Genomic DNA, 26532 nt, shown 5'->3' on the forward strand with positions numbered 1-26532 from the left:
CTATCACTGTAACCCCCTCCAGCCCCTACACCCCCTCCCTATCTCTGTCACACCCTCCAGCCCCTACACCCCCTCCCTGTCTCTGTCACACCCTCCAGCCCCTACACCCCCTCCCTGTCTCTGTCACACCCTCCAGCCCCTACACCCCCTCCCTGTCTCTGTCACACCTTCCAGCCCCTACACCCCCTCCCTGTCTCTGTCACCCCCTCCAGCCCCTACACCCCCTCCCTGTCTCTGTCACACCCTCCAGCCCCTACACTCCCTCCCTGTCTCTGTCACACCCTCCAGCCCCACTTCTCTCTGAGATTTGGCTTGAGGAATATTCCCAGATATAGTCTTCATCACTGGCAATACTACCTTCAGCTTCCTGGGTTCGAAACTCTGGAATTCCCTCCCATCTCGCTCTCTTGGTCTCTCTTTCTCAGTCTCTCTCTCTCTCTATTTCTCTCTTTCTCTCTATTTCTCTCTCTCTCTCTATTTCTCTCTCTCTCTCTCTCTGTCTCTCTGTCTCCAGCACAGTCTGTTTTTATTATATCTCCTTATGTGATTCAATGTTAATTCTTTATGGACAATTTAGAATGCAGTAAAGGCCATTTGGCCTGATTTGGTGTATGCTGCTGTTCCTGCTCTATGTGAACCTCCTCCTAACTGATGTCATCAGTCCCTCCTTCCATTTCCCTTCCTCCCTCGTGTGTTTATGTAACTTCTCCTGAAGTACATTGACACCGTTCACTTCAACTGTTCCCTATTGTGCAGGTTTTACTCCGGTTCCACAATTGTGAAGAGCCTTGAGAACCTTCAGGATGTTAATGGCTCTATATAAATGCAAATAATTGTTGCTTATTTTCCAGCCAGCCCAGATTGTTGAGAGTTGACATCTTCTCTATCTGCCGCATGTGGTTTATGAGTTGCTGATTTCCATGTGTTAGCCAGGGGTCATCTTGGGTTGTGGTGGCACAGTGCCCAGTGAATGTGTGCTCACTGATCCAAAGCTGATGTTCACTTGGCACAGAATTGAAAGGCCAAAATACTGTGGATGCTGGAAACCTGGAATAAAACCGCAGCACTCAGTACGGCAGGCAGCATTCCTGGAGGGAGAGACTGAACTAACATTTAAGGCATTTAAATAAAGGGAGTGAGACAGAAAGCAGGAAACGACAGGCTGTGAGCTTAATATTTGTCACAGGGACATTGTTAGAAGCTGTTAGTAATGACATTGTAGCAGGGTATTTCTAAAACTTCCAAGTAATCAGGTGTACTTAGATTTCAAGAAGGCACTTGGGAAGGTGTCGTATCAAATATTTCTGCAGAAAGTAGGGATTAAGGTGTAGGAGTATCAGATTCTTGGACTAACAGGAAGCAGAGAGTAGGATTGGACTTTTACAGGTTGGCAAAGTGGGACCTCTACTGTTTACAGTTTTGTATAAATGACTTGGATGAAGGAATTGAAGGAGGCACGGTGACTCAGTGGTTAGCACTGCTGCCTCACCGTACCAGGGACCCGGCTTCGATTCCAACCTCGGGCGACTGTCGGTGTGGAGTTTGCACATTCTCCCCGTGTCTGCGTGGGCTTCCTCCCACAGCCTGAAGATGTGCAGATTCGGGTGGATTGGCTGTGGGAAATGTGGAGTTACAAGAAAAGGATAAGGTTACTGCATCTGGGCAACATGACATCCCAATTCCCCAACTCAAGGTGTACGTGGATGAAACGTGCTGGGTTGCAGGAGAAGTTGCCTTGTCCTCCGCAGCTGAGAACCTGGTTTCCCAGACCACGCTGACAGATTCTGCTGCTTGCTCTCCTACTGGCTGATCATTCCTGCAGTCAGTGTTTGAGTGACTGGGTACAGTCATCCCAAGAGTGGCTGTGTTGGATTTTTCATGAGAGTACGTTATTATTTATAGGGGTTTCCTGTAACTGTGTAAGATGTTATCAAAAAGTGGTTTCTAAGTTTGTTATTATTCTCAGGAAGGCTCTGAGCCAATGGTTACCAAGAGTCCCTATAGTCCAGAAAGAGGGCATTTGGCCCATCAAGTCTGCACTGACCCTACAAAGACCCAGCCCCCTACTTATCCCTGTAACTCCACATTTCCCTTGGCCAATGTACCCCAACCTGCACACCCTTGGACTGTGGGAGGAAACCCACACAGACACGGGAGAGAATGTGCAAACTCCACACAGACAGTCACCCAAGGCAGGAATCGAAGCTGGGACCCTGGTGCTGTGAGGCAGCAGTGCTAACCACTGAGCCACCGTGCCGCCCTAAGTCAGATCACTGCAACATTTCATGTGATCAGTCTCATGCTGGTGTTTTTAGGATCTTGCTGAGTGAGTTATAACATTATAACACGGACCACACTTGAAAAACACTTCAGGAAGGTCCCTAAACATCATGGCAGTCCAGTTCTCTGTTCTTTGAAGAGTATGTCATTTTTTGCCTTTTCAGGTGTCGCTCACAGCTGGGAGTGTACGCAGTGTCCGTGGAGTCTCGTCATTGGCACCATCACCAGCAGCAGCAGAGGAGCTGAGTGTGTGGGTAACTCAGCTTGGTCTGCTGGCCCAGGAGGCAACTGCTGTCCCCACACAGGGGCAGGTGGGTCATACAGTCACTGTACACAGAGGGGAGGCAGTGAAGATAGAACATTCAACCTGGCCTCGCAGCTAGGCTTCTCCTTTCATGCTAACATCATTGTAAATCTCCTGTACCTTCACCAGTGTGATCATATCTTTCCAGTAACGTTGGCACCAGACCTGGCTATGTTTATCGACAATGCATGGCAACTTTACTCTGTATATAACCCCGTGCTGTCCCTGTCCCTGGGAGTGTTTGATGGGGGACAGTGCATGGCAACTTTACTCTGTGTCTAACTCCATGCTGTCCCTGTCCTGGGAGTGTTTGATGGGGACAATGTAGAGGGAGCTTTACTCAGTATCTAATCCCATACAGTCTCTGTCCTGGGAGTGTTTGATGGGGGACAGTGTAGAGGGAGCTTTACTCAGTATCTAACCCCATACTGTCCCTGAGCTGGCTGTGTTTGATGGGGACCATGTTGAGGGAACTTTACCACGCAGTTAGATACAGACAAACAATTTGTCCTGTAACGTGTGCATTGTGAGCACTATGTGCCTTTTTAATGGGTCCTTTACTATCTTTTACATTGCTCAGGGTGAGTGTGTAACATTGGAGAGGCGTTTGCAGGATACCACGCTCTGGATCAGCCAGTGGTTAGATGCTGCAGAGGAAAGAATTTACTCCTCCAGCCCGATACCTTTGGAAGAAGCAGAACAGCAGCTGGAATATCACCAGGTACTGGCCCAGGCCTCGTGAAGTTCATTGCAAAACCGGAATCTAATCCGAAAGTTTGAGGACATTTTTAGAAAAATGGATATCAGGAGTGCAAACTGCAATCTTACCAAGAGCTATGTGTATATAATATATATATATTATATGTATGTATGCTAAAGCAGATTCCTGGTGTCACAACATACCTGGGTAGAGGGTGTTGACAATTGGGCTCCATGACTTGTCACGCAGTGTATAAATGTATAAAATTCTAATGAGACCATTCAAAATATCCAATTTACTGACTGACTGTTACTCAAGGCAAGACCAATCCTCACCAGCTTTCTTCAGTAACTCTAAAATAACTTTTTATTGTAATGCTCAGCTTTAACAAGAGCAGGAAGAGGTGTTCTAGTTTATCCAGCTTAATCCCCACCCCTTCAAAACCCCAAAGACACGCCATTTAACACATGCACTGAGTAGAGAAAGAATAAAGACAGGATTAACAAAGTTCCAGAGATAAAGCCCAGGCCACAAAGTGAAAAGGCCACTTTCCCCCTCAGTCCTTTTGATTTTTGTAACTGTGAAGTGCTGTTCTCTCGACTTTGACAGTCACCCTTCGATTCAGTGGTTAGTCAGGAGCAATTGGATCTATTCATTTGCGAATTCTATCTTTTAAGCTTTCTTGGTTTTTGTCTTTTTCCCCAAACAGAGAAACACTGTCTGTCTTCTCACAGTTCTTTCTAAAGTTCAACCAATCAAAGGGCTGATGTCAGGCGATGCTTGACAGTGCGACACTCCCTCAGCACTGACCCTCCGACAGTGTGGCACTCCCTCAGCACTGACCCTCCGACAGTGTGGCACTCCCTCAGCACTGACCCTCCGACAGTGCGGCACTCCCTCAGCACTGACCCTCCGACAGTGCGGCACTCCCTCAGCACTGACCCTCCGACAGTGCGGCACTCCCTCGGCACTGACCCTCTGACAGTGCGACACTCCCTCGGCACTGACCCTCCGACAGTGCGGCACTCCCTCGGCACTGACCCTCCGACAGTGCGGCACTCCCTCGGCACTGACCCTCCGACAGTGCGGCGATCCCTCGGCACTGACCCTCCGACAGTGCGACACTCCCTCGGCACTGACCCTCCGACAGTGCGGCGATCCCTCGGCACTGACCCTCCGACAGTGCGGCACTCCCTCGGCACTGACCCTCCGACAGTGCGGCACTCCCTCGGCACTGACCCTCCGACAGTGCGGCACTCCCTCGGCACTGACCCTCCGACAGTGCGGCACTCCCTCGGCACTGACCCTCCGACAGTGCGGCACTCCCTCGGCACTGACCCTCCGACAGTGCGGCACTCCCTCGGCACTGACCCTCCGACAGTGCGGCACTCCCTCGGCACTGACCCTCCGACAGTGCGGCACTCCCTCGGCACTGACCCTCCGACAGTGCGGCACTCCCTCGGCACTGACCCTCCGACAGTGCGGCACCCCCTCGGCACTGACCCTCCGACAGTGCGGCACTCCCTCGGCACTGACCCTCCGACAGTGCGGCACTCCCTCGGCACTGACCCTCCGACAGTGCGGCACTCCCTCGGCACTGACCCTCCGACAGTGCGGCACTCCCTCGGCACTGACCCTCCGACAGTGCGGCACTCCCTCGGCACTGACCCTCCGACAGTGCGGCACTCCCTCGGCACTGACCCTCCGACAGTGCGGCACTCCCTCGGCACTGACCCTCCGACAGTGCGGCACTCCCTCGGCACTGACCCTCCGACAGTGCGGCACTCCCTCGGCACTGACCCTCCGACAGTGCGGCACTCCCTCGGCACTGACCCTCCGACAGTGCGGCACTCCCTCGGCACTGACCCTCCGACAGTGCGGCACTCCCTCGGCACTGACCCTCCGACAGTGCGGCACTCCCTCGGCACTGACCCTCCGACAGTGCGGCACTCCCTCGGCACTGACCCTCCGACAGTGCGGCACTCCCTCGGCACTGACCCTCCGACAGTGCGGCACTCCCTCGGCACTGACCCTCCGACAGTGCGGCACTCCCTCGGCACTGACCCTCCGACAGTGCGGCACTCCCTCGGCACTGACCCTCCGACAGTGCGGCACTCCCTCGGCACTGACCCTCCGACAGTGCGGCACTCCCTCGGCACTGACCCTCCGACAGTGCGGCACTCCCTCGGCACTGACCCTCCGACAGTGCGGCACTCCCTCGGCACTGACCCTCCGACAGTGCGGCACTCCCTCGGCACTGACCCTCCGACAGTGCGGCACTCCCTCGGCACTGACCCTCCGACAGTGCGGCACTCCCTCGGCACTGACCCTCCGACAGTGCGGCACTCCCTCGGCACTGACCCTCCGACAGTGCGGCACTCCCTCGGCACTGACCCTCCGACAGTGCGGCACTCCCTCGGCACTGACCCTCCGACAGTGCGGCACTCCCTCGGCACTGACCCTCCGACAGTGCGGCACTCCCTCGGCACTGACCCCCCGACAGTGCGGCACTCCCTCGGCACTGACCCCCCGACAGTGCGGCACTCCCTCGGCACTGACCCTCCGACAGTGCGGCACTCCCTCGGCACTGACCCTCCGACAGTGCGGCACTCCCTCGGCACTGACCCTCCGACAGTGCGGCACTCCCTCGGCACTGACCCTCCGACAGTGCGGCACTCCCTCGGCACTGACCCTCCGACAGTGCGGCACTCCCTCGGCACTGACCCTCCGACAGTGCGGCACTCCCTCGGCACTGACCCTCCGACAGTGCGGCACTCCCTCGGCACTGACCCTCCGACAGTGCGGCACTCCCTCGGCACTGACCCTCCGACAGTGCGGCACTCCCTCGGCACTGACCCTCCGACAGTGCGGCGTGCCCTCTATCCTGCAGTTTAAATATCAGTTCAGATTATGTGATGTTGATGGTCTAAGGTTTGAACTCTTGACTCTCTGCCTCAGGAATAAGGCTGCTACAACATCAAACAATGTCTGAGGGCCGCATGGACTGGGCACCATTGACAGGGGAATCCAGCTGGATCTTGTTTTTGATATGATTTATTATCACATGTACCTAGGTACAGTGAAAAGTTCTGTTTCTTGTACAGTACAGGCAGTTCATACCATACAAAGTGCGTAGAACAGAGCGATGAATATACTGTTATGGCGGGTGAGAAGGTGCACAGAGCGAGATTTAAAAGTCCGTTTAGAAGTCCAGTAACAGTGGGGATGAAGCTGTTCTTGACTGTGAATGGTGACGGTATTCAGTCCTGAAGCTGAGAGGGTTTATCTGTCGCTGATTGTGTGTTCCAGCTGTTGGCTGCTACCCTAGAGAGAGTTCACCATGAGCTGAGTGAGCAGTGCTCTGTCCTGGGGCAGCCACGCCAAGCTGGGGAACAGATTAGTGCCCTGGCCCTGCAGTGTCTGGCCACTTTACAGAGAAGGCTGAAGCTGCTGCAAGCTGCACACTCCACAGTGAGCCAGTCACTGACCGACAGAATGAGACACATCACTCTGTATCAGGTAAGGATCAGTCTGCAGTACCCTCATCCCTTTCCATTGTGATATGCTTGCTTCAGTTCTGACAGAGTCCTGTACTTTGGTCTTTTTCCCCTTTTAGTCAGGCCTTCCCCACTAAACAATCCAATATCTCTTACTGTTTTTAAAAGTTCATGAGTTATTTTAAGTAATAGCAGATGATGATTAAGGCACTGTGAGGGAGCTGAATTAACATCAGTAAATATATAGGCAGTAACACAGGGCTCTGGATGGAGAGGGGTTACTGAGTGACAGTGTGAGAAGAGTTGGATTAACATCGAACATAGAAAAGTACAGCACAGAACAGGCCCTTCAGCCCATGATGATGTGCTGCGATTTAATCCTAATGTCAAATATAATAACTTAACCTACGCACCCCTCAACTCACTGCTATCCTTGTGCATGTCCAGCAGTTGCTTAAATGTCCCGAATGACTCTGCTTCCACCACCACCGCTGGCAACGCATTTCATGAATTCATATCTCTCTGCGTAAGAACCTATCTCTGACGTCTCCTTTATACCTTCCTCATAATATCTTCAAACAATTACTTCTCGTCCCAGTCAATCCTGCCCTGGAGAAAAGTCCCTGGCTGTTGATTCTATCTATTCCTCTCATTATTTTGTATACCTCTACCTCTCTTCCTCCTTTTCTCCAGAGAGAAAAGTCTGAGCTTATTCAATCTTTCTTCATAAGGCAAGCCCTCCAGTCCAGGCAGCATCCTGGTAAACCTTCTTTGCACCCTCTCCAAAGCCTCTGTATCTTTCCTATAGTAGGGCGACCAGAACTGGACACAATATTCCAAGTGTGGTCTCGCCAGGGACTTGTAGAGCTGCAGCAAAACCTCGCAGCTCTTAAACTCGATCCCCCTGTTAATGAAAACCAAAACACCATATGCTTTCTTAACAGCCACTTGGGTGGCAACTTTGAGGGATCTATGTATTTGAACACCCAGATCCCTCTGTTCCTCCACACTGCCAAGAATCCTGTCTTTAATCCTATATTCAGCATTCGAGTTCAACCTTCCAAAATGCAACACTTCGCATTTATCCAGATTGAGCTCCATCTGCCATTTCTCAGCCCAGCTCTGCATCCTGTCACTGTCGCACTGCAGCCTGCAATACCCCTCGATACTATCAATGACACCTCCAAACTTACTAATCCACCCCTCAACCTCCTCATCCAAGTCATTTATAAAAACTACAAAGAGCAGAGGCCCAAGTACAGAGCCCTGCGGGACTCCACTCAACACTGACCTCCAGGCAGAATACTTTCCATCTACAACCACTCTCTGCCTTCTGTCAGCCAGCCAATTCTGAATCCAGATAGCCAACTCTCCCTGTATCCCATACCTCTTGACTTTATGAATGAGCCTACCATGGGGAACCTTATCAAATGCTTTGCTGAAGTCCATATACACCACATCCACTGCTCGACCGTCGTCGACCTGTCTTGTCACCTCCTCAAAGAACTCAATAAGATTTGTGAGGCATGACCTGCCCCTCACAAAACCATGCTGACTGCCTTTAATCACGCTATGCTTTGCCAAATAGTCATAAATCCTATCCCTCAGAATTCTTTCCAAAACTTTGCTGACCACAGACGTAAGACTGACCAGTCTGTAAGTGCCAGTGATTTCCTTATTCCCCTTCTTGAAAAGAGGAACAACATTCGCCTCCTTCCAATCCTCCAGTACGACTCCCGTGGAGAGCGAGGAGGCAAAGATCCTTGCCAACGGCTTAGCAACCTCCTTTCTCACTTCCCGGAGTGGCCTAGGATAAATCTAGTCTGGCCCTGGGGACTTATCAATCTTAATGTTTTCCAAAGTTTCCAGCACATCAACTTCATCCGTCTTGATTTGGTCAATCCTGATCCCAACTCCTCTAAGTTTTCATTTACAAGTTCCCTTTCCTTGGTGAAAACCGAAGCAAAAAATTCATTCAGGGCTTCCCCTATCTGCTCAGCATCCATGCACAAGTTCCTTACGCTACCCCTGATCAGCCCTACCTTCTCCCTGATCATTCTCTTATTCCTCACGTATGAGTAAAATGCCTTTGGGTTCTCCCTAATCCTTCCTGCCAAGCCTTTTTCATGCCCCCTCCTGGCTCTCCTCAGTCCATTTCTGAGCTCCTTTCTAGTAAGCCTGTAATCCTCTAAAGCTGTGCTCGATCCTTACTTCCTCCACCTTACGTAAGCTACTTTCTTCCTTTTGATGAGAAGTTCCTCGTCAGTAACATCAGTCGGGATACAGTCAGTAACACAGGGCCCTGGGGGGGAGAGGGGTTACTGAGGGACAGTGTGAGGGATACAGTCAGTAACACAGGGCCCTAGGGGTGGGGGGGTGAGGGAGAGGGGTTACTGAGTGACAGTGTGAGGGAGCTGGATTAACATCAGTAGGGATACAGTCAGTAACACAGGGCCCTGGGGGGGAGAGGGGTTACTGAGTGACAGTGTGGGGGAGCTGGATTAACATCAGTAGAGAGTAACACGGCACTAGGGAGGGAGAGAAGGGTTACTGAGTGACACTGCAAGGAAGTGTTATGGAACATTCCAGACCCCCTCAAAATATTTTAACAAGGTAGCCTGGACCTGAACAAGGCAAATGTGAGGTGTTGTGTTCCAGATGCGATGTGACTGGTCAAACTACTCAATGTTAAGCAAAAGACAATGTATTTAAACGCTGTAGTTAAAACAGAAACAAAAGAAAGAGGAATTTAGAATAATCTAACTATTGGAAAACCTAACTGAATGATAGATACAGTGCCAATTACTAATTAACTGTTCCAATTTAGTAACATCCCATAAACACACCCCTGTGCAAAAAGGCAAATTCTGACCCAGATTCTCACATACAGCTCTCCAGTTCAGAAGGAAGTAAGATTGAAAGGGATTTCAGAGAATGTAGCAGCTAGTAATCATTCATTGAAGCCCCCAAACTTTGAGACCCAAATAGCTTCTGGCTGCTACAGCTCAAAGCAAACACTAGAAAGCCTGATCTGTGTAAACTGGCCATTCCCCTTCACATTGTTACAACTGTTTTACACAAAGACCTAAAGGCCTCCTGGTTTATTTACTTAAGTAGTTGCATTAGTCAGTTCGGCATCTCTGCCTTTATAACCTCTCTTCAAAAAACACCCAGGACAAAATAACTTTTTAAAATGGCAGGATGGTGACAGGGAGCGGGATTAGCATTAGGGAATTCTGTATCATTAGTCTGGCGGGCTGGGCAGTAAGTGTATTAAGACTGGGATTGGTCAGAGTTTGATGGAATGGTTTGCCTGGCCTGGTGTTTATGGCTTGTATTAACTGTGCAGGAGAGACTGAGGCAGTTCGAGGCTGTCTTGTTGGAGAGAAGGATGGATGTTCGGAACAGATTGGTGGAATCTGCAGCTCAGAGCGCTAGTGATCAACTTCAGGTAACACGCCCAACAATCACTTACCAACAACATCTTCAATATGACACTCTGAACAATCCAGACCAGTGTGATTATTTTTAAATGTTTTTTTATAGGATGGCCGAAGATTGCATAAGCTGCTATAGAAATGCAAATCTATCTCTGTGTGAACAGAAACACATTTCAACGAAATATTGGGAATGGCATAATCATTCACTTTAACACAAACTCTGTGTCCTAGCCACTGACTCCATCCCTCTGTCTGTCCATAGAGACAGATCTCCAGTTGCTGTCCTTGACCACTTATCCAAACACCACCTTCCACCTCAATAATCCTCCCTCCACTCCTGCAGCAGCTGTCCTGAGACTGAGATCCTCATTCGTGCCTTTATTAAACTCTCGATAGGAGTGGCAGCCTCACGTCCATTCTCCATAAATTTAACCTCAGTGCCTGGAATCAGTCAGAAGCCAGTTCTGTTACTGTCCTACTGTGCACTCTGACCCACGTTGGTTCCATCGCCTTACTCCACATTCTCTCCATAATCTCCTCAAACACTACAGATACTTCTGTGCTCCACCAGTTCTGCTGTCCTGAGCTGCCTTGCTTTTAATCACTTCACCACCGGCGGCTGTGACATGGGCCCTCAGCTCTGCAACTCCCTCTCAAACCTTTCTATCCCGGGTCCTTCTTTAGGACAGTTCCGAAAGCCATTGTGTGCAGGTGCTGCTGGGTGTGTGTGCACCCCTGTCCCTAATTTAGTTCAGGCTACAAATTCCGTTCCAGTAAGATTTGTAAGTGAGTTATCCTGGTGAGGGGTGAGGTGTTTGTATTATTGTGGTTGAGAGTGTGGTGCTGGAAAAGCACAGCCGGTCAGGCAGTATCTGAGGAGCAGAAGAATCGATGTTTCAGGCATAAGCCCTTCATCAGGAATTCATCAGTGTGTGTTATAGTGCCAGTTTTGGTCTGATTCTCTGCTTGGTGCTATCATTGCAGGTGATTGAGAAGGTGGAGGGTGATCTGGAGCCCATTGATGCTGAGTTATTGGCTGTGATTACAGAAGGACAACAATATGACCTGGAGACCACAGCAACTGAGGACCTCTGCAAGCTGGAGGTACGAGCAGTTCCTCAAGCTCCATTTTCACCCACTCAACACCTGCTTCCAACCCCCAGAACATTGCCTAACACTGTCCCTCATCCCATGCCATTTCCTTTAGCTTAGGATCTAATGAGATTAATGCTTGGCCAACCGTTGGGTTAACTGACAGGTATCCACAAGCTGAATTAGGTTCAAAAAGACTTTCAGAGGTGTACGAGGGTTTTATTGTAAATCTGTAATTTACCATGAATGCCAGTCTGCACCCTCTCCTTACCCAGACCTTACCTCCCATTGAGGATGAATCTAGTTCTCAATCAACTGCGGAGCTTTCTAATTGACCGTTACAGGGACACATTTCTAACATTGACACTGACGAAGTTTCGGTTTAACATCTCACCCAGAAGCTGACACACCCTGACAGAGCAGCACTCCTTCAGCCCTACATTGGGTAGTGAGCCAAGACCAAGGGGCTCATGTCTCTGAAGGGGCATTTGAGCCCACAATTATCCTGACTCAATTATCCTGAGTTGGCAGTGCCATCCACCGAGTCACAGCTAATGCTGTCGACCTGCACTGACCCCTTCCTCAGTATCTTCTCAATTTATAGCTTTATAAATGTAGGCTGTGTTTGTTCCTGGGGGAATTGACTCTAACGTTACCTTTACAAGGACATCCTCAATGGGATTCGAGTGAGCTTGAGGGAGCAGTGGAGACAGGTCCAGCACACCACAGTAGTGACGAGTCAGTATGAGAGGCTGCTGCAGGCTCTCCTGGGCCTGGTCAACAGTGGACAGGAGAAGCTTTCCCAGGGGACAAGACTGCTCGCCAAAAACATTGGTGATTTACGGAGCCAGCTACAGAACCATAAGGTACTTGCTCTCTCTCACACATGTCCTTTCTCAATGTGCTGCTGCAATTCACCAGTTACTGACATGGCGAACTCATACTGGGTGGGGCTGCTCTTTGGTTGGCAGCGGACTAGCTGCTGAGCCAGGGGAATTAGAAACATCTACCGCCCCTTTCTGGTAACATAGTGACGACATAGGGGTCAGTTTCAAAGTGGGGGCAGTATTCTGAAAATGTTCCCAAGGGGTTGTTAAAGCCAGAATGTAAAGTGCACAATGAGAGGGGACGGTGCTGGATCTCGTTTTAGGGAATGAAGCCAAGGAGTGGCAGATGTGAAAGTGGGGGAGCATTTCTGTGATAGTGACCATAGTTCAATAAGATATAAACTAACTACAGAGGAACCTCGGTTATCCGGAGGACATGGGCGGGGAGTATTTCATTCGGATTATCGATGCCGGATAACATAGTTAGCCAAGCAGCAGGACCCTGCGATCTTCTCTGGGTAATCCAAAATTCAGGTAATTGAATCGACGTTCCTCTGCATCGATCAGGAGAAAGGTGGCCTGGAGATAAAGGACCTGAATTAGGGGAAGGCCCATTTTAATAAGACAGGATCTGGCTAAAGTGGACTGGGAACAGTTGCTCTGTATCCGAGCAAGTGGGAGACATTCAGAGGGGGAATAGTGAGAGTGCAGGGCCAACATGTTCCAATAAAGGGGAAAGTTGGGACCGACAAGACCAGAGAACTCAGGATGTCAAAGGACATATGGGATAGGATAAGTGGGAAAAGGTAAGTTTATCACAGACACCAAAGGTTCAAAACAATGGAGACCCTACAGGAACACGGAGAGTACAGAGAGACTGCGAAAACAAGAAATTAGGAGGGTCAAAAGCAGACATGACAAAACTCCAATGGGTAACATCGAAGATGATTCAAAGACATTTATTAAGTATTTTAGGGGAAAGAGAACAACAGGGGAGAGAATATGCCCCATGAGGGACCCAGTGGCAATCTGTGTGTGGAGCTGGGGGAGTGAAGTTCTAACTGGAGCGGAGGTATGAAATGAGGACTTTGCATCTGTCTTCATAGTGGAGAAGGACAATGTAAGTGTAGAAATCAGGGAGGGGGACTGTCATATACTTGACTGAATTAATAAAGGGGAGGTATTAGAGGGTTTAGCAGGTTTTGAAGTAGGTATGTCCCAAGGTCGTTGTGAGTGGGAAAGGAGGAGATTGCAGAGGTTCTGATATTAGTTTTCAAATCCTCTCTGGACACATAGGACTGGAGGACAGCTAATGTTGTTATTCAAGAGAGGTTGCAGGGCTAAACCAGGAAACTGCAGACCTGTGAATCTAACACTTATGATAGGGAAATTATTGTTAAAGAATAATGTTGAAGGTCAGAATTAATTTCCACTTGGACAGGCAAGGATTAATCAAGGAAACTCTGCATGGCTTTGCAATGACAAGATTATGTCCAATAAATCAAGGATGTGATTGGGTGTGTGGATGAGGGTAGTGCAGTTGATGTAGTCCCCATGGACTTCAGTAAGGTTTTTGGCAAGGTCTCACATAGCAGGCTGGAAGCTAAGAATCTATGGGATCCAGGGCCTTTGGCAAATTGAGTCGAAAATTGGCTTAGTGGCAGGAAGCAGAGAATGCTGGTTGAAGGGTGTATTTCTGACTAGAAGTCTGTGTCAAATTGTTTACTGCTGGATTCTTTGCTGTTTGTTGTGTACATTTAATGATCTGAACAGAAATGCAGAAGGTATGTTCAGTCAGTTTGAAGATGACATGAAAATTGGAATGGTAAATAGTGAGGAGGAAAGCCTTAGATTACAGGACTACATCGACAGGATATGATGGAGCTGTATATTGCATTTAGTTGGGTCGCAGCTGGACTACTGTGTGCCAATCTGGTCCCACACTATAGGAAGAATGTGATAGCATTCGAGAGGGTGCAGAGGAGATACACCAGGATGTTCCCTGGACAGGAGCTCTGGAGCCTTGAATCTGGGTTCTTAGAGCAGAGAAAGCTGAAGAGAGATCTGATTGAAGTGTACAAAGCCCAGAGGGACGCAGACAGGGTAGATGGGAAGTAACCTTTCTCCTTAGTAAGGTTTTAAAATAAAGAACAGGAGGTTTGGAAGGAATTTAAGGAAAACCTTTTTCACCCAGACGGCCGTGGGTATCCAGAACTCTCAGCTTGAAAGGGTGGTAGAGGCAAGAATCCTTGACATGTAAGAAGTATTTCGATGACCATTTTAAAACACCATAAACAGACAAGGATTAGAATAGATGGAACAAAAAGTGAAATTGCCTGGAGAAACTCAGCAAGTCTGGCAGCATCTGTGGAGAGAGAAACAGAGTTAACAGTTTGAGTCCAGTGTCCCTTATTCAGAAGTGAACCTGAAACATTGACCCTGCTTTCTCTCCACAAATGCCGCCAGACCTGCTGAGTTTTTTCTAACCATTTCTGTTTTGGTTTCTGATTTCCAGTATCCACAGTTCTTTGTTTTTTTATGTTTAGAATAGATATATATTTGATGGCTGACATGGACACAATGGGCTGAAGGGCCTCTTTGCATGCTGTAGGAGCTCTATGATTCTATGACTCATGGCTCATTAACCCCTCTCCCTCCACTTAGCTGTTGAGCACTGAGGGTAATTTCTGCAGCCCACCACACCACCCAGACCAATTCAAGTCCTGTCTGATCTACACAGTTGTCATGGAAACCAATCTTTTATTCGAAACAAGCTGTGAAGGATTTGGTCTGTCTTTATGTGTGAGACACGTGTATGTGTCTCTGAGCCAGGAGGCCCAGGTTCAAGATTCCCCTGTTCCAGAGTTTGTAGTAATATCTCTGAACAGGTTGTTTAGAAAATATGAATATGTGAGACGTGTACATTATGAGAACTTGTATATACATGTGCGGCTGTGTACGTATGAGAACATGTGTGAATATGTAAACAAGAATGTGTGAGAGAGCATATATGTATGAGTGTGTTTGTGAGAGTGTTTGCCTGTGTCTATGCCAACAGGAAATAAATCATAATGCCAGCACAGAAACTCCAGAATGGAGCTGGTTCTAATCCTGGATGTTTACAAGGTGTTGGTACTGGCTGTTGGCTGGCAGCAATGTGTGTTGCTTGTGAAAGAAAAAGAGGAAAGCTGCTTCTACTCAGGCTGGGATTTGGATATTTGGCAGGGTGAACACAGAGATCAACTGAGGGCAGCTTGATAGCTTTCAATCCTGATGATCGCTGACATTATAATCCTGGAACTTTCCGATTTAACAGCACTCTATTCTGGCAGCCTTACCCGAGGGTTTTTGAGACTTGCTAGAGAATGCCGTAGAGTACAGAACATCTGCAATCGATAACTCTGTATTTTTTACTCTAGCAAGGACTCCATTCAAAATATCAAACACCCGCCCACGGTACATGGTTTGGATTGCTCAATGGTTTGACCCTTTCCCTGCCAGATGGAATTGAGACATCTCCATGGTCTACCAGAGCTAGCCAATTGGAATTTTCACCATCTCTCATTAGATAATGCCTAGGGCATTGGTCAAAATGAGCCTATCGTCTCCTACTGATATCATTGGGCAGTGACAGCTGATAAACCAGTGGCTGGGATAGCAGTGAGAGTGCTATATCTGGACCCAGAGACAACCTCTCGATTCACTGTCCGAACATTTTTCGTGGGAAATAGGAACAGGAGGAGGCCATTTGAACCATCACTCCTGCTTCACCATTCAATATGATTGTCAGCCCCTTCAGGAGAGGGAGGGGGACCCCGTACCCTAGTGAGGGTCAGCCCCTTCAGGAGAGGGAGGGAGACCCCGTACCCCAGTGAGAGTCAGCAATTCAGGAGAGGGAGGGAGACCCCGTACCCCAGTGAGAGCAGCCCCTTCAGGAGAGGGAGGGGGACCCCATACCCCAGTGAGAGTCAGCCCCTTCAGGAGAGGGAGGGGGACCCCATACCCCAGTGAGAGTCAGCCCCTTCAGGAGAGGGAGGGAGACCCCGTACCCCAGTGAGAGTCAGCCCCTTCAGGAGAGGGATGGAGACCCCGTACCCCAGTGAGAGCAGCCCCTTCAGGAGAGGGATGGAGACCCCGTACCCCAGTGAGAGCAGCCCCTTCAGGAGAGGGAGGGGGACCCCGTACCCCAGTGAGAGTCAGCCCCTTCAGGAGAGGGGGGTCAGAAAATTAATATACATTGTTCCCATGCTTTAGCTATCATTGGGTAAATAGTAAGTGTTGAGGCCAGTCAATTAAAGTACAGATCCTGTTAGTGGATTCACAGAGTGAAGCCAAGTATGTTGTGTTGTTGCTCAGTGCTGGCCTGTTTAATTCCAGTGACAATGGGATTGATTTGTTTCTCTGTTGGTCCAGCTTTTCTTCTCTAGGTTGGCGAATCATCTGGTTTTGGTGAAGCAGTTTTCTCAGAGTGTTCCAGGATTTATTGTCACTTGTAACCGGGATGTGTGGTTGGAGCTGGTTGAGGGGGTGTCGGCTCTGCAAGCCCAGGCTCTGGCTCATGGAATCCAAATGGAAACTGCTGTCCAGGTAGGAACGGTTGGGGGGGGGAAGATAGTGTCTCCTTCACTCTGGCTGAGCCATACTCACATGCCCAGGATGGTGACCAATGGGAACTACCTTTCTCAAGTTTGATCTTTGGAATCTGGAGGTTTGGGAAATAATCCCAAGTGAGCATGCCCATCACTGTACCAACGGAGTGCTACACTGCCAGAGGCGCCATCTTCCAGATGACACATTAAACTAAGGCCCCATTTGGTTTCTCAGGTAGTTTGTAAGAGAGAATGAGCTTGGCCAATATTATTAATATAACCAAAATAACGGACTGCCACCCCCCATCGGTGTCCTGTTATTGTTTGTGGGAGCTTGCTGTGTGTAAATTGGCCACCGTGTTTCCTATGTTATCATCTCAGTTGATGTTATTACTGGACAGGTCAGATCCCAGACTGAAATTTGGTTTGATCTGGTGTCGTTGTATTGTTTAATGAGGTGGTCTCTCACTAAAACATATGTACGTAAAGCTGTATCTGTGGTTTTAATAATCAACAGAACTTTATTATGGGAAAGAAAGGAAACTAAAATAGAACAAAACAAACTATTTATACATAACACAAATTGAAAGGTTTAGAAATTCATAGTCAAATGCAATATTCTATCTATCTATCCCAAAACCATCCCTTTACAAGACTCAAACCCCAGAGAGAATTCTGTTCCCTATCATGTCTACAGGTTTGACCTAACACTTGACAGTTTGATTGCCTCTTTATGTATTCGCACAACTGAGCTTAGACTTTCTCAGCTCCAAATATCCTTCAGGATTCTAACTAAACACTCTTTGTTTCGAACGAGAAACCTTTTGCATTGAGGTCATCTATTTTCGAATTGTTCTGAATGATCTCGCTCTTCAACATTTACTCAATCCACTTGTTCAATTTTTCCAATGCAAACAAACTGTAAGAACTCTTTCTCATACTGACTTCAAAAACTGCATGCTTCCAGAAATACTGACAAGTTCATTGTAAATCTGATACACAGACCTAAACCCACATGCCACAAATCCAAACTGTAGGGTTTATTTTAATATCATTTCTATAAATCACATGCTTTACATCAGACCCACAATTGTGATTATACCTCACAAATTGCCTCCTGAGGACGTGAAGCTTGCAATTGTTTCCTTTTGCTGTTTGTGAAGTTGGAGATTGGAGAAGTGTTCCCTCTCAGTGAGAATTGCTCTGTGTTTATTGCTCAGTTAATTGATTCCAGATGAAGAATTTTGGATGGAATCTTCTCCTTTTAATTGGCTCCTTTTCTCTTTGTTGATTGAAGGCCTGGGCAGAATTTGAGGTGGACCACTCCTCCCTGATGAAGGAGCTGGAGCTGTTGAAGTCTTCAGTCCCAACTGTTGGACTGGTGGAAGAGACAGAGGAGAGATTGTCCGAACGTGTCAGCACCTTACAGGTGAGACTTGTCCAGGTAGAGCCCGGTGTGATGTTGCCGACAGAGTGCGCTGCAATGTGGGAGGTACTAGATTTTACAGTTGGTGTGACGGTGCTGTAACGTGCCCCAGATTGCCCGTGAATCTGCGATGTTTGAAACCTCCCGTCAGTGTCACAGGAGGAGGAAACAAGTGCAGCATCTTCTGTACTGAGAGCTGTGCTGCAGGACACTGCCTGAAGGTGTCCCTGTTGAGCAGGGAGTTAGGGGAAGGGGATGAGTTTGGGAGATGCTTGTTAAATAGAGGTCTCGAATCCCCCAGCATTGTCCTGGAGGGAAACAGCAACATCCCAGACAGCAAGGACCTGGGCAGAATAATCACACAGAGCATTAAAAAAAAGTATCCGCTCCAAAGAGGTGTTTGAATATCTAATTAGGTATACAACTGCTTAAGTGGGCAGTGGGGGAGGGGGTGGGAATCTGTTTGTCTGAAGTTAATAATCGTCCAGATAAGTAGTGACCTTGGCCCTGATTGGCATTTATTAAGTTCACTCACGGGGCTGGGTATTGCTGACTAGGCCAGCACTTATTGCCCATCCCGAACTGTCCACAGGGCAGTGAGCAGTCAGCTGTGTTCAGTTCTGGTCTCCATCCTATCGGAAAGATGTTGTGAAACCTGATAGGGTTCAGAAAAGATTTACAAGGATGTTGCCAGGGTTAGAGGATTTGAGCTACAGGGAGAGGCTGAACAGGCTGGGGCTGTTTTCCCTGGAGCGTCGGAGGCTGAGGGGTGACCTTATAGAGGTTTATAAAATCATGAGGGGCATGGATAGGATAACAGATAAAGTCTTTTCCCTGGGGTCGGGGAGTCCAGAACTAGAGGGAAAAGGTTTAAGGTGAGAGGGGAAAGATATAAAAGGGACCTAAGGGGCAACTTTTTAACACAGGGTGGTGTGTGTATGGAATGAGCTGCCAGAGGAAGTGATGGAGGCTGGTACAATTACAGCATTTAAAAGGCATCTGGATGGGTATATGAATAGGAGGGGTTTATTATCATAGAACATGGAACAATACAGTGCAGAACAAGCCCTTTGGCCCTCGATTTTGCGCTGACCTTTGAACTAATCTAAGCCCATCCCCTACACTATCCATCATCATCCATGTGCTTATCTAAGGATAGTTTAAATCTCCCTAATGTGGCTGAGTTAACTACATTAGCAGGGAGGGCATTCCACGCCCTTACCACTCTCTGAGTAAAGAACCTGCCTCTGACATCTGTCTTAAATCTATCACCTCTCAATTTATAGTTATGCCCCTCGTACACGCTGATGTCATCATCCTAGGAAAAAGACTCTCACTGTCTCCCCTATCTAATCCTCTGATTATCTTGTATGTCTCTATCAAATCTCCTCTTAGCCTCCTTCACTCCAGTGAGAACAGACCCACATCCCTCAGTCTTTCCTCATAAGACCTTTGCTCCAGACCAGGCAACATCCTGAACAAACAAATTTTACAGCCCAGGAACAGGCCCTTCGGCCCTCCAAGCCTGAGCCGATCCAAATGTACTGTCTAAACCTGTCGGTCAATTCCTAACCATCTGTATCCCTCTGCTCCCCACCTACTCATGTATCTGTCCAGATGCAGCTTAAATGAATCTACCGGGCCTGCCTCTACCACCTCTGCTGGCAATGCGTTCCAAACACCCACACCCTCTGTGTGAAGTACTCACCGCGTGTATCCCCCTTAAACTTTCCACCTCTCACCTTGAAAGCGTGACCTCTCGTTATTGAATCCTTCACCCTGGGAAAAAGCTTGTCTCGATCCCCCCTGTCTGTACCCTTCATGATTTTGTAAACCTCAATCAGGTCACCTCTCAATCTCCTTTTTTCTAGTGAAAATAAACCTAACCTACTCAACCTCTCTTCATAGGTAGCTACTTCCATACCAGGCAACGTCCTCGTAAACCTTCTCTGCACCCTCTCCAAAGCGTCCACATCCTTTTGGTAATGTGGTGACCAGAACTGTACACAGTATTCTAAATGTGACCAAACCAATGTCCTGTACAATTTTAACATGACTTGCCAGCTCTTATACTCAATACCCCGTCCAATGAAGACAAGCATACTATATGCCTTTGTGACCACTCTATCCACCTGTGCAGCCACCTGCAGGATACAATGGACCTGCATCCCAGATCTCTCTGCCCATCAACTTTCCCAAGGCTCTTCCATTCACTGTATAATTCGCTCTAGAAGTAGACTTGCCTAAATGCATCACCTCACATTTGTCTGGATTGAACTCCATCTGCCACTTTTTCCGCCCAACTCTCCAGTCTATCTACATCCTCCTGTATTCTCTGACAGTCCCTTATGCTTTCTGCTACTCCACCAATCTTTGTGTCATCTGCAAACTTGCTGATCATACCAACAGTGCCCTCTTCTAGATCATTTATGTATATTACAAACAACAGTGGCCCCAACACTGACCCCTGTGGAACACCACTGGTCACCTTTCTCCATTTCGAGAAACTCCCTTCAACTACTACTCTCTGTCTCCTGTTGCTCAACCAGTTCTTTATCCACCTAGCTAGAACACCCTGCACACCATGTGACTTCACTTTCTCCATGAGTCTACAATGGGGAACCTTATCAAACACCTTACTAAAGTCCATGTATATGACATCAACAGCCCTTCCTTCATCTATCAACTTGGTCACTTCCTCAAAGAACTCTATTAAGTTGGTAAGGCATGATCTCCCCAGCACAAAACCATGTTGCCCATCACTGATAAGCTCATTCTTTTCCAAATATGAATAGATTTTATCCCTCAGTACCTTCTCCAGCAACTTCCCCACCACCGACATCAGGCTCACTGGTCTGTAGTTACCTGGAATATCCCTACTACTCTTGGTACAGAGGGACAGCATGAGCAATCCTCCAGGCCCACCCCGTGCCGGCCTATTACCCACCCTCGACAACTTCGTTTCCATCTGCCGCCGGGACATTAACCGCCTCAACCTGTCTGTCCCCCTCCCCCACTCCAACCTCTCACCCTCACAACGCGCAGCCCTCCAATCCCAACCTCACCATCAAACCAGCAGACAAAGGGGGTGCAGTGGTAGTTTGGCGCACTGACCTCTACACCGCTGAAGCCACATGCCAACTCCTCCTACCACCTCCTCGACCATGACCCCACCCCCCCATCACTAAACCATCATCTCCCAGACCATACAGAACCTCATCACCTCAGGAGATCTCCCACTCACAGCTTCCAACCTCATAGTCCGGGAACCCCGCACTGCCCGGTTCAACTCCTTCCCAAGATCCACAAGCCTGACCACCCTGGCTGACCCATTGTCTCAGCCGACTCCTGCCCCACTGAACTCATCTCTACCTACCTCGACACTGTCCTATCCCCCCTAGTCCAGGAACTCCCCACATACGTTCGAGACACCACCCATGCCCTCCACCTCCTCCAAGACCTCCGTTTCCCCGGCCCCCAATGCCCTATCTTCACCATGGATATCCAATCCCTCTACACCTCCATCCGCCATGACCAGGCCCTCCAAGCCCTCCATTTCTTCCTCTCCAGACGTCCCCAACAGTACCGTTCCACCGACACTCTCATTCGTTTGGCCGAACTGGTCCTCACTGTTAACAATTTCTCCTTCGAATCCTCCCACTTCCTTCAGACCAAAGGGGTAGCCATGGGCACACGTATGGGCCCCAGCTATGCCTGTCTCTTTGTTGGCTACGTAGAACAGTCCATCTTCCGTAGTTACACCGGCACCACTCCCCACCTCTTCCTCCGCTACATTGATGACTGCATTGGTGCCACCTCGTGCTCCCGCGAGGAGGTTGAGCAATTCATCAACTTCACCAACACATTCCACCCTGACCTTAAATTTACCTGGACCATCTCTGACACCTCCCTCCCCTTCCTAGACCTCTCCACCTCCATTAATGACGACCAACTTCACATTTCTCCTTCGAGACTGGGCGCCTCCTAGCAGAGCGTTTTAGGGAACATCTCCGAGACACCCGCACCAATCAACCCCACCGCCCTGTGGCCCAACATTTCAACTCCCCCTCCCACTCAGCCGAGGACATGGAGGTCCTGGGCCTCCTTCACCGTCGCTCCCTCACCACCAGACGCCTGGAGGAAGAACGCCCCATCTTCCGCCTCGGAACACTTCAACCCCAGGGCATCAATGTGGACTTCAACAGTTCCCCCATTTCCCCTTCCCCCACCTCACCCTAGTTCTAAACTTCCAGCTCAGTAACTGTCCCCATGACTTGTCCTACCTGCCTATCTTCTTTTCCACCTATCCACTCCACCCTCTCCTCCCTGACCTATCACCTTCATCCCCTCCCCCACTCACCCATTGTACTCTATGCTACTTTCTCCCCACCCCCACCCTCCTCTCATTTATCTCTCCACCCTGCAGGCACTCTGCCTGTATTCCTGATGAAGAGTTTTTGCCCGAAACGTCGATTTTCCTACTCCTTGGATGCTGCCTGACCTGCTGTGCTTTTCCAGCACCACTCTGATCTAGACTCTGGCACCTCCCCGGTGTTTAAGGATGCCACAAAAGTATCTGTCAGGGCCCCAGCTATTTTCTCTTTTGCCTCCCTCAGCAACCTGGGATAGATCCCATCTGGTCCTGGGGATATGTCCACCTTAATATCCTTTAGCCCAACACATCATCTCACCTTATGTCCAACTTCTATCTCTAATCCCAACATGCATCATGTTCCTCTCCTCAGTGAACACTGATGCAAAATAACCATTGAGAATCTCACCCATTCTCTCAGGTTCGACACACAGCCTTCCTTCCTTATCCTTTAGTGGACCAATCCTTTCTCTAGTTACCTGCTTGCTTCTTATATAAGAATAAAAGGCCTTGGGATTGTCCTTAATTCTGCTCGCTAAAGCTATTTCATGACCCCTTTTATCCCGCTTGATCCCTTGTTTAAGATTGTCCTACTCTTCCGATATTCCTCCAGGGTCCGTTCTGTTCTTAACTGCCTCGACCTTACGTACGCTTCCCTTTTCCTCTTGGCTGGTCGTACAATTTCTCCTGTCATCCACGGTTCACGAATCCTGCCTTTCCTATCCCTTATTTTCAAAGGGACATGCCTACCTTGCACTACTGTTAACCTATCTGCGAAAGCCTCCCCCATATTAAATGTGGACTTCTCTTCAAATAGCTGTCCAGTCCACATTTTCTAGCTCCTGCCTAATTTTGATATAATTGGCTTTGAGAAAGTGAGGACTGCAGATGCTGGAGATCAGAGCTTAAAAATGTGTTGCTGAAGAAGGGCTTATGCCCGAAACGTCGATTCATAATTAGCCTTGGCCCAGTTTAGTACTCTTCCCTGAGGACCACTCTCTTCTTTATCTATGAGTATTCTAAAACTTACAGAATTGTGGTCATGTTCCCAAAGAGATCCCCCACTGCAGCTTCTATCACCTGTTCTGGCTCGTTCCCCAGTACCAGGTCCAATATGGCCCCTTCCCTCGTCGGACTATTGACATACTGCTCTAGAAAACTCTCCTGGACGCTTTGTACAAATTCTGCTCCATCCAGATCTCTGACGCTAAGTATATCCCAGTCAATGTTGGGAAAATTAAAATCTCTGATCACCACTACCCTATTGCCTCTTCATCTATTCATAATCTGTTTACCTATTTGTTCTTCTACCTCACGCTCACTGTTGGGAGGTCTGTCATACAGCCCCAACAATGTAACTGCACCTTTCTTATTTCTCAGCTCCACCCATAATGCCTCACTACCCAAGACCGCCATAGAGTCCCCCTTTAGCACAACCTTTATCGTCCCTGACCGGCAATGCAACTCCACCCCCCCCCCCCACCCCACCCCTTTTACTTCCCTCCCTGTCCTGTCTGAAGTGTCTATATCCTGGAACATTTAGTTATCAATCATGCCCTTCCTTCAACCAGGTTTCTGTGATTACAATAACGCCATGCTCCCAAGGCATCAATCCAAGCCCTAGGTTCATTTACCTTACACACTGTACTCCTTGCATTAAAGTAGATGCACTTCAGGCATGGGGCGTAGGGGGGTGGGGGTGGTGGCAATTTGGGGTGAGGGTGTAGAGGGTGGGGGTTAGTGATGAGAGGCCAATGTTGAGAGCTGCGGGTATGTGTCCAAACAGCAAATGATTTGTCTTTTCGTCCTTGAGCACAGGAAATGAACATTGCTTTGTTAGTTTGATATTTTTTTCCTAGTTTTCTTGCTGAATGCTGTTGTTCCATGTGACAGGCGATCAGGAGCAGCCTCACTAGGACCCAGGCCCAAGTGGAACAGAGACTGAGCAGCGGGCACACTCTCCTGGGCATTGTGAGCTGCCCAGAGCTGGGTACACAGGTCCATAACCTGGAGGAAAGTTGGCTCTCCATCAACAACCAGGTCAATCACCAACTGCATCGGCTGGAGAAGCTTCTAGAACACTGCACACGGTCTGTGTCAAACCCACTTAAACCTGACAGTAAACCATTGCCTTTAATAAGATACGAAGAATCTATAAGAGTGTCTTTCACAGTGGCGGGATGTTCTGTTGTCACTTTGGGGCTGTAGTCATCATGGGCCTGTTGGAAACACAGCCATCCAATCAGTACATAACAAGATCTCACAAACAGCAATGGACATAGTGACTAGTCGATGTGATTTGGTAAACTAGGCCGAGGGAGAAAATAATGTCAGCCAGAAACCAGGGAGCACTGCCCAGTGTCTTTACACATACTGGCCTCCCAGCTGAGAGGGTGGATAGGCCAGGTTTGAATTTCTCATCAGGAAGGCAAGATCTGAAACAGTGCGGAACTCCCTCAGCACCCACCCTCTGACAGTGCGGCACTCCCTCAGCACTGACCCTCCGACAGTGCGGCGCTCCCTCAGCACTGACCCTCCGACAGTGCGGCACTCCCTCAGCACTGACCCTCCGACAGTGCGGCGCTCCCTCAGCACTGACCCTCCGACAGTGCGATGTTCCCTCAGCATCGACCCTCCGACAGTGCGGCGCTCCCTCAGCACTGACCCTCCGACAGTGCGGCGCTCCCTCAGCACTGACCCTCCGACAGTGCGGCGCTCCCTCAGCACTGACCCTCCGACAGTGCGGCGCTCCCTCAGCACTGACCCTCCGACAGTGCGGCGCTCCCTCAGCACTGACCCTCCGACAGTGCGGCGCTCCCTCAGCACTGAACCTCCGACAGTGCGGCGCTCCCTCAGCACTGACCCTCCGACAGTGCGGCGCTCCCTCAGCACTGACCCTCCGACAGTGCGGCGCTCCCTCAGCACTGACCATCCGACAGTGCGGCGCTCCCTCAGCACCGACCCTCTGACAGTGCGGCGCTCCCTCAGCACTGACCCTCCGACAGTGCGGCGCTCCCTCAGCACTGACCCTCCGACAGTGCGGCGCTCCCTCAGCATCGACCCTCCGACAGTGCGGCGCTCCCTCAGCACTGACCCTCCGACAGTGCGGCGCTCCCTCAGCACTGACCCTCCGACAGTGCGGCGATCCCTCAGCACTGACCCTCCGACAGTGCGGCGCTCCCTCAGCACTGACCCTCCGACAGTGCGGCGCTCCCTCACCACTGACCCTCCGACAGTGCGGCGCTCCCTCAGCACTGACCCTCCGACAGTGCGGCGCTCCCTCAGCACTGACCCTCCGACAGTGCGGCGCTCCCTCAGCACTGACCCTCCGACAGTGCGGCGCTCCCTCAGCACTGACCCTCCGACAGTGCGGCGCTCCCTCAGCACTGACCCTCCGACAGTGCGGCGCTCCCTCAGCACTGACCCTCCGACAGTGCGGCGCTCCCTCAGCACTGACCCTCCGACAGTGCGGCGCTCCCTCAGCACTGACCCTCCGACAGTGCGGCGCTCCCTCAGCACTGACCCTCCGACAGTGCGGCGCTCCCTCAGCACTGACCCTCCGACAGTGCGGCGCTCCCTCAGCACTGACCCTCCGACAGTGCGGCGCTCCCTCAGCACTGACCCTCCGACAGTGCGGCGCTCCCTCAGCACTGACCCTCCGACAGTGCGGCGCTCCCTCAGCACTGACCCTCCGACAGTGCGGCGCTCCCTCAGCACTGACCCTCCGACAGTGCGGCGCTCCCTCAGCACTGACCCTCCGACAGTGCGGCGCTCCCTCAGCACTGACCCTCCGACAGTGCGGCGCTCCCTCAGCACTGACCCTCCGACAGTGCGGCGCTCCCTCAGCACTGACCCTCCGACAGTGCGGCGCTCCCTCAGCACTGACCCTCCGACAGTGCGGCGCTCCCTCAGCACTGACCCTCCGACAGTGCGGCGCTCCCTCAGCACTGACCCTCCGACAGTGCGGCGCTCCCTCAGCACTGACCCTCCGACAGTGCGGCGCTC

General features: G+C 49.9%; 1 protein-coding gene across 6 annotated transcripts in view; it reads left to right on the forward strand.

Annotated features, from left to right (window-relative positions):
* LOC140476049 (uncharacterized) overlaps positions 1-26532 on the forward strand; it is a 452737-nt gene that overhangs the window by 290908 nt on the left and 135297 nt on the right. For all 6 annotated transcript variants that reach the window (XM_072568002.1, XM_072568006.1, XM_072568005.1 and 3 more), the window contains 9 exons: positions 2445-2591; positions 3165-3305; positions 6594-6803; positions 10131-10232; positions 11206-11325; positions 11979-12179; positions 16554-16727; positions 18027-18158; positions 24421-24617. In XM_072568002.1, coding sequence (XP_072424103.1) covers positions 2445-2591; positions 3165-3305; positions 6594-6803; positions 10131-10232; positions 11206-11325; positions 11979-12179; positions 16554-16727; positions 18027-18158; positions 24421-24617 — 1424 coding nt within the window. The remainder of the gene's footprint in view (positions 1-2444; positions 2592-3164; positions 3306-6593; positions 6804-10130; positions 10233-11205; positions 11326-11978; positions 12180-16553; positions 16728-18026; positions 18159-24420; positions 24618-26532) is intronic.

This window comes from Chiloscyllium punctatum, chromosome 4 (assembly GCF_047496795.1).
Source record: "Chiloscyllium punctatum isolate Juve2018m chromosome 4, sChiPun1.3, whole genome shotgun sequence".
In the NCBI taxonomy this organism is placed as follows: domain Eukaryota; kingdom Metazoa; phylum Chordata; class Chondrichthyes; order Orectolobiformes; family Hemiscylliidae; genus Chiloscyllium; species Chiloscyllium punctatum.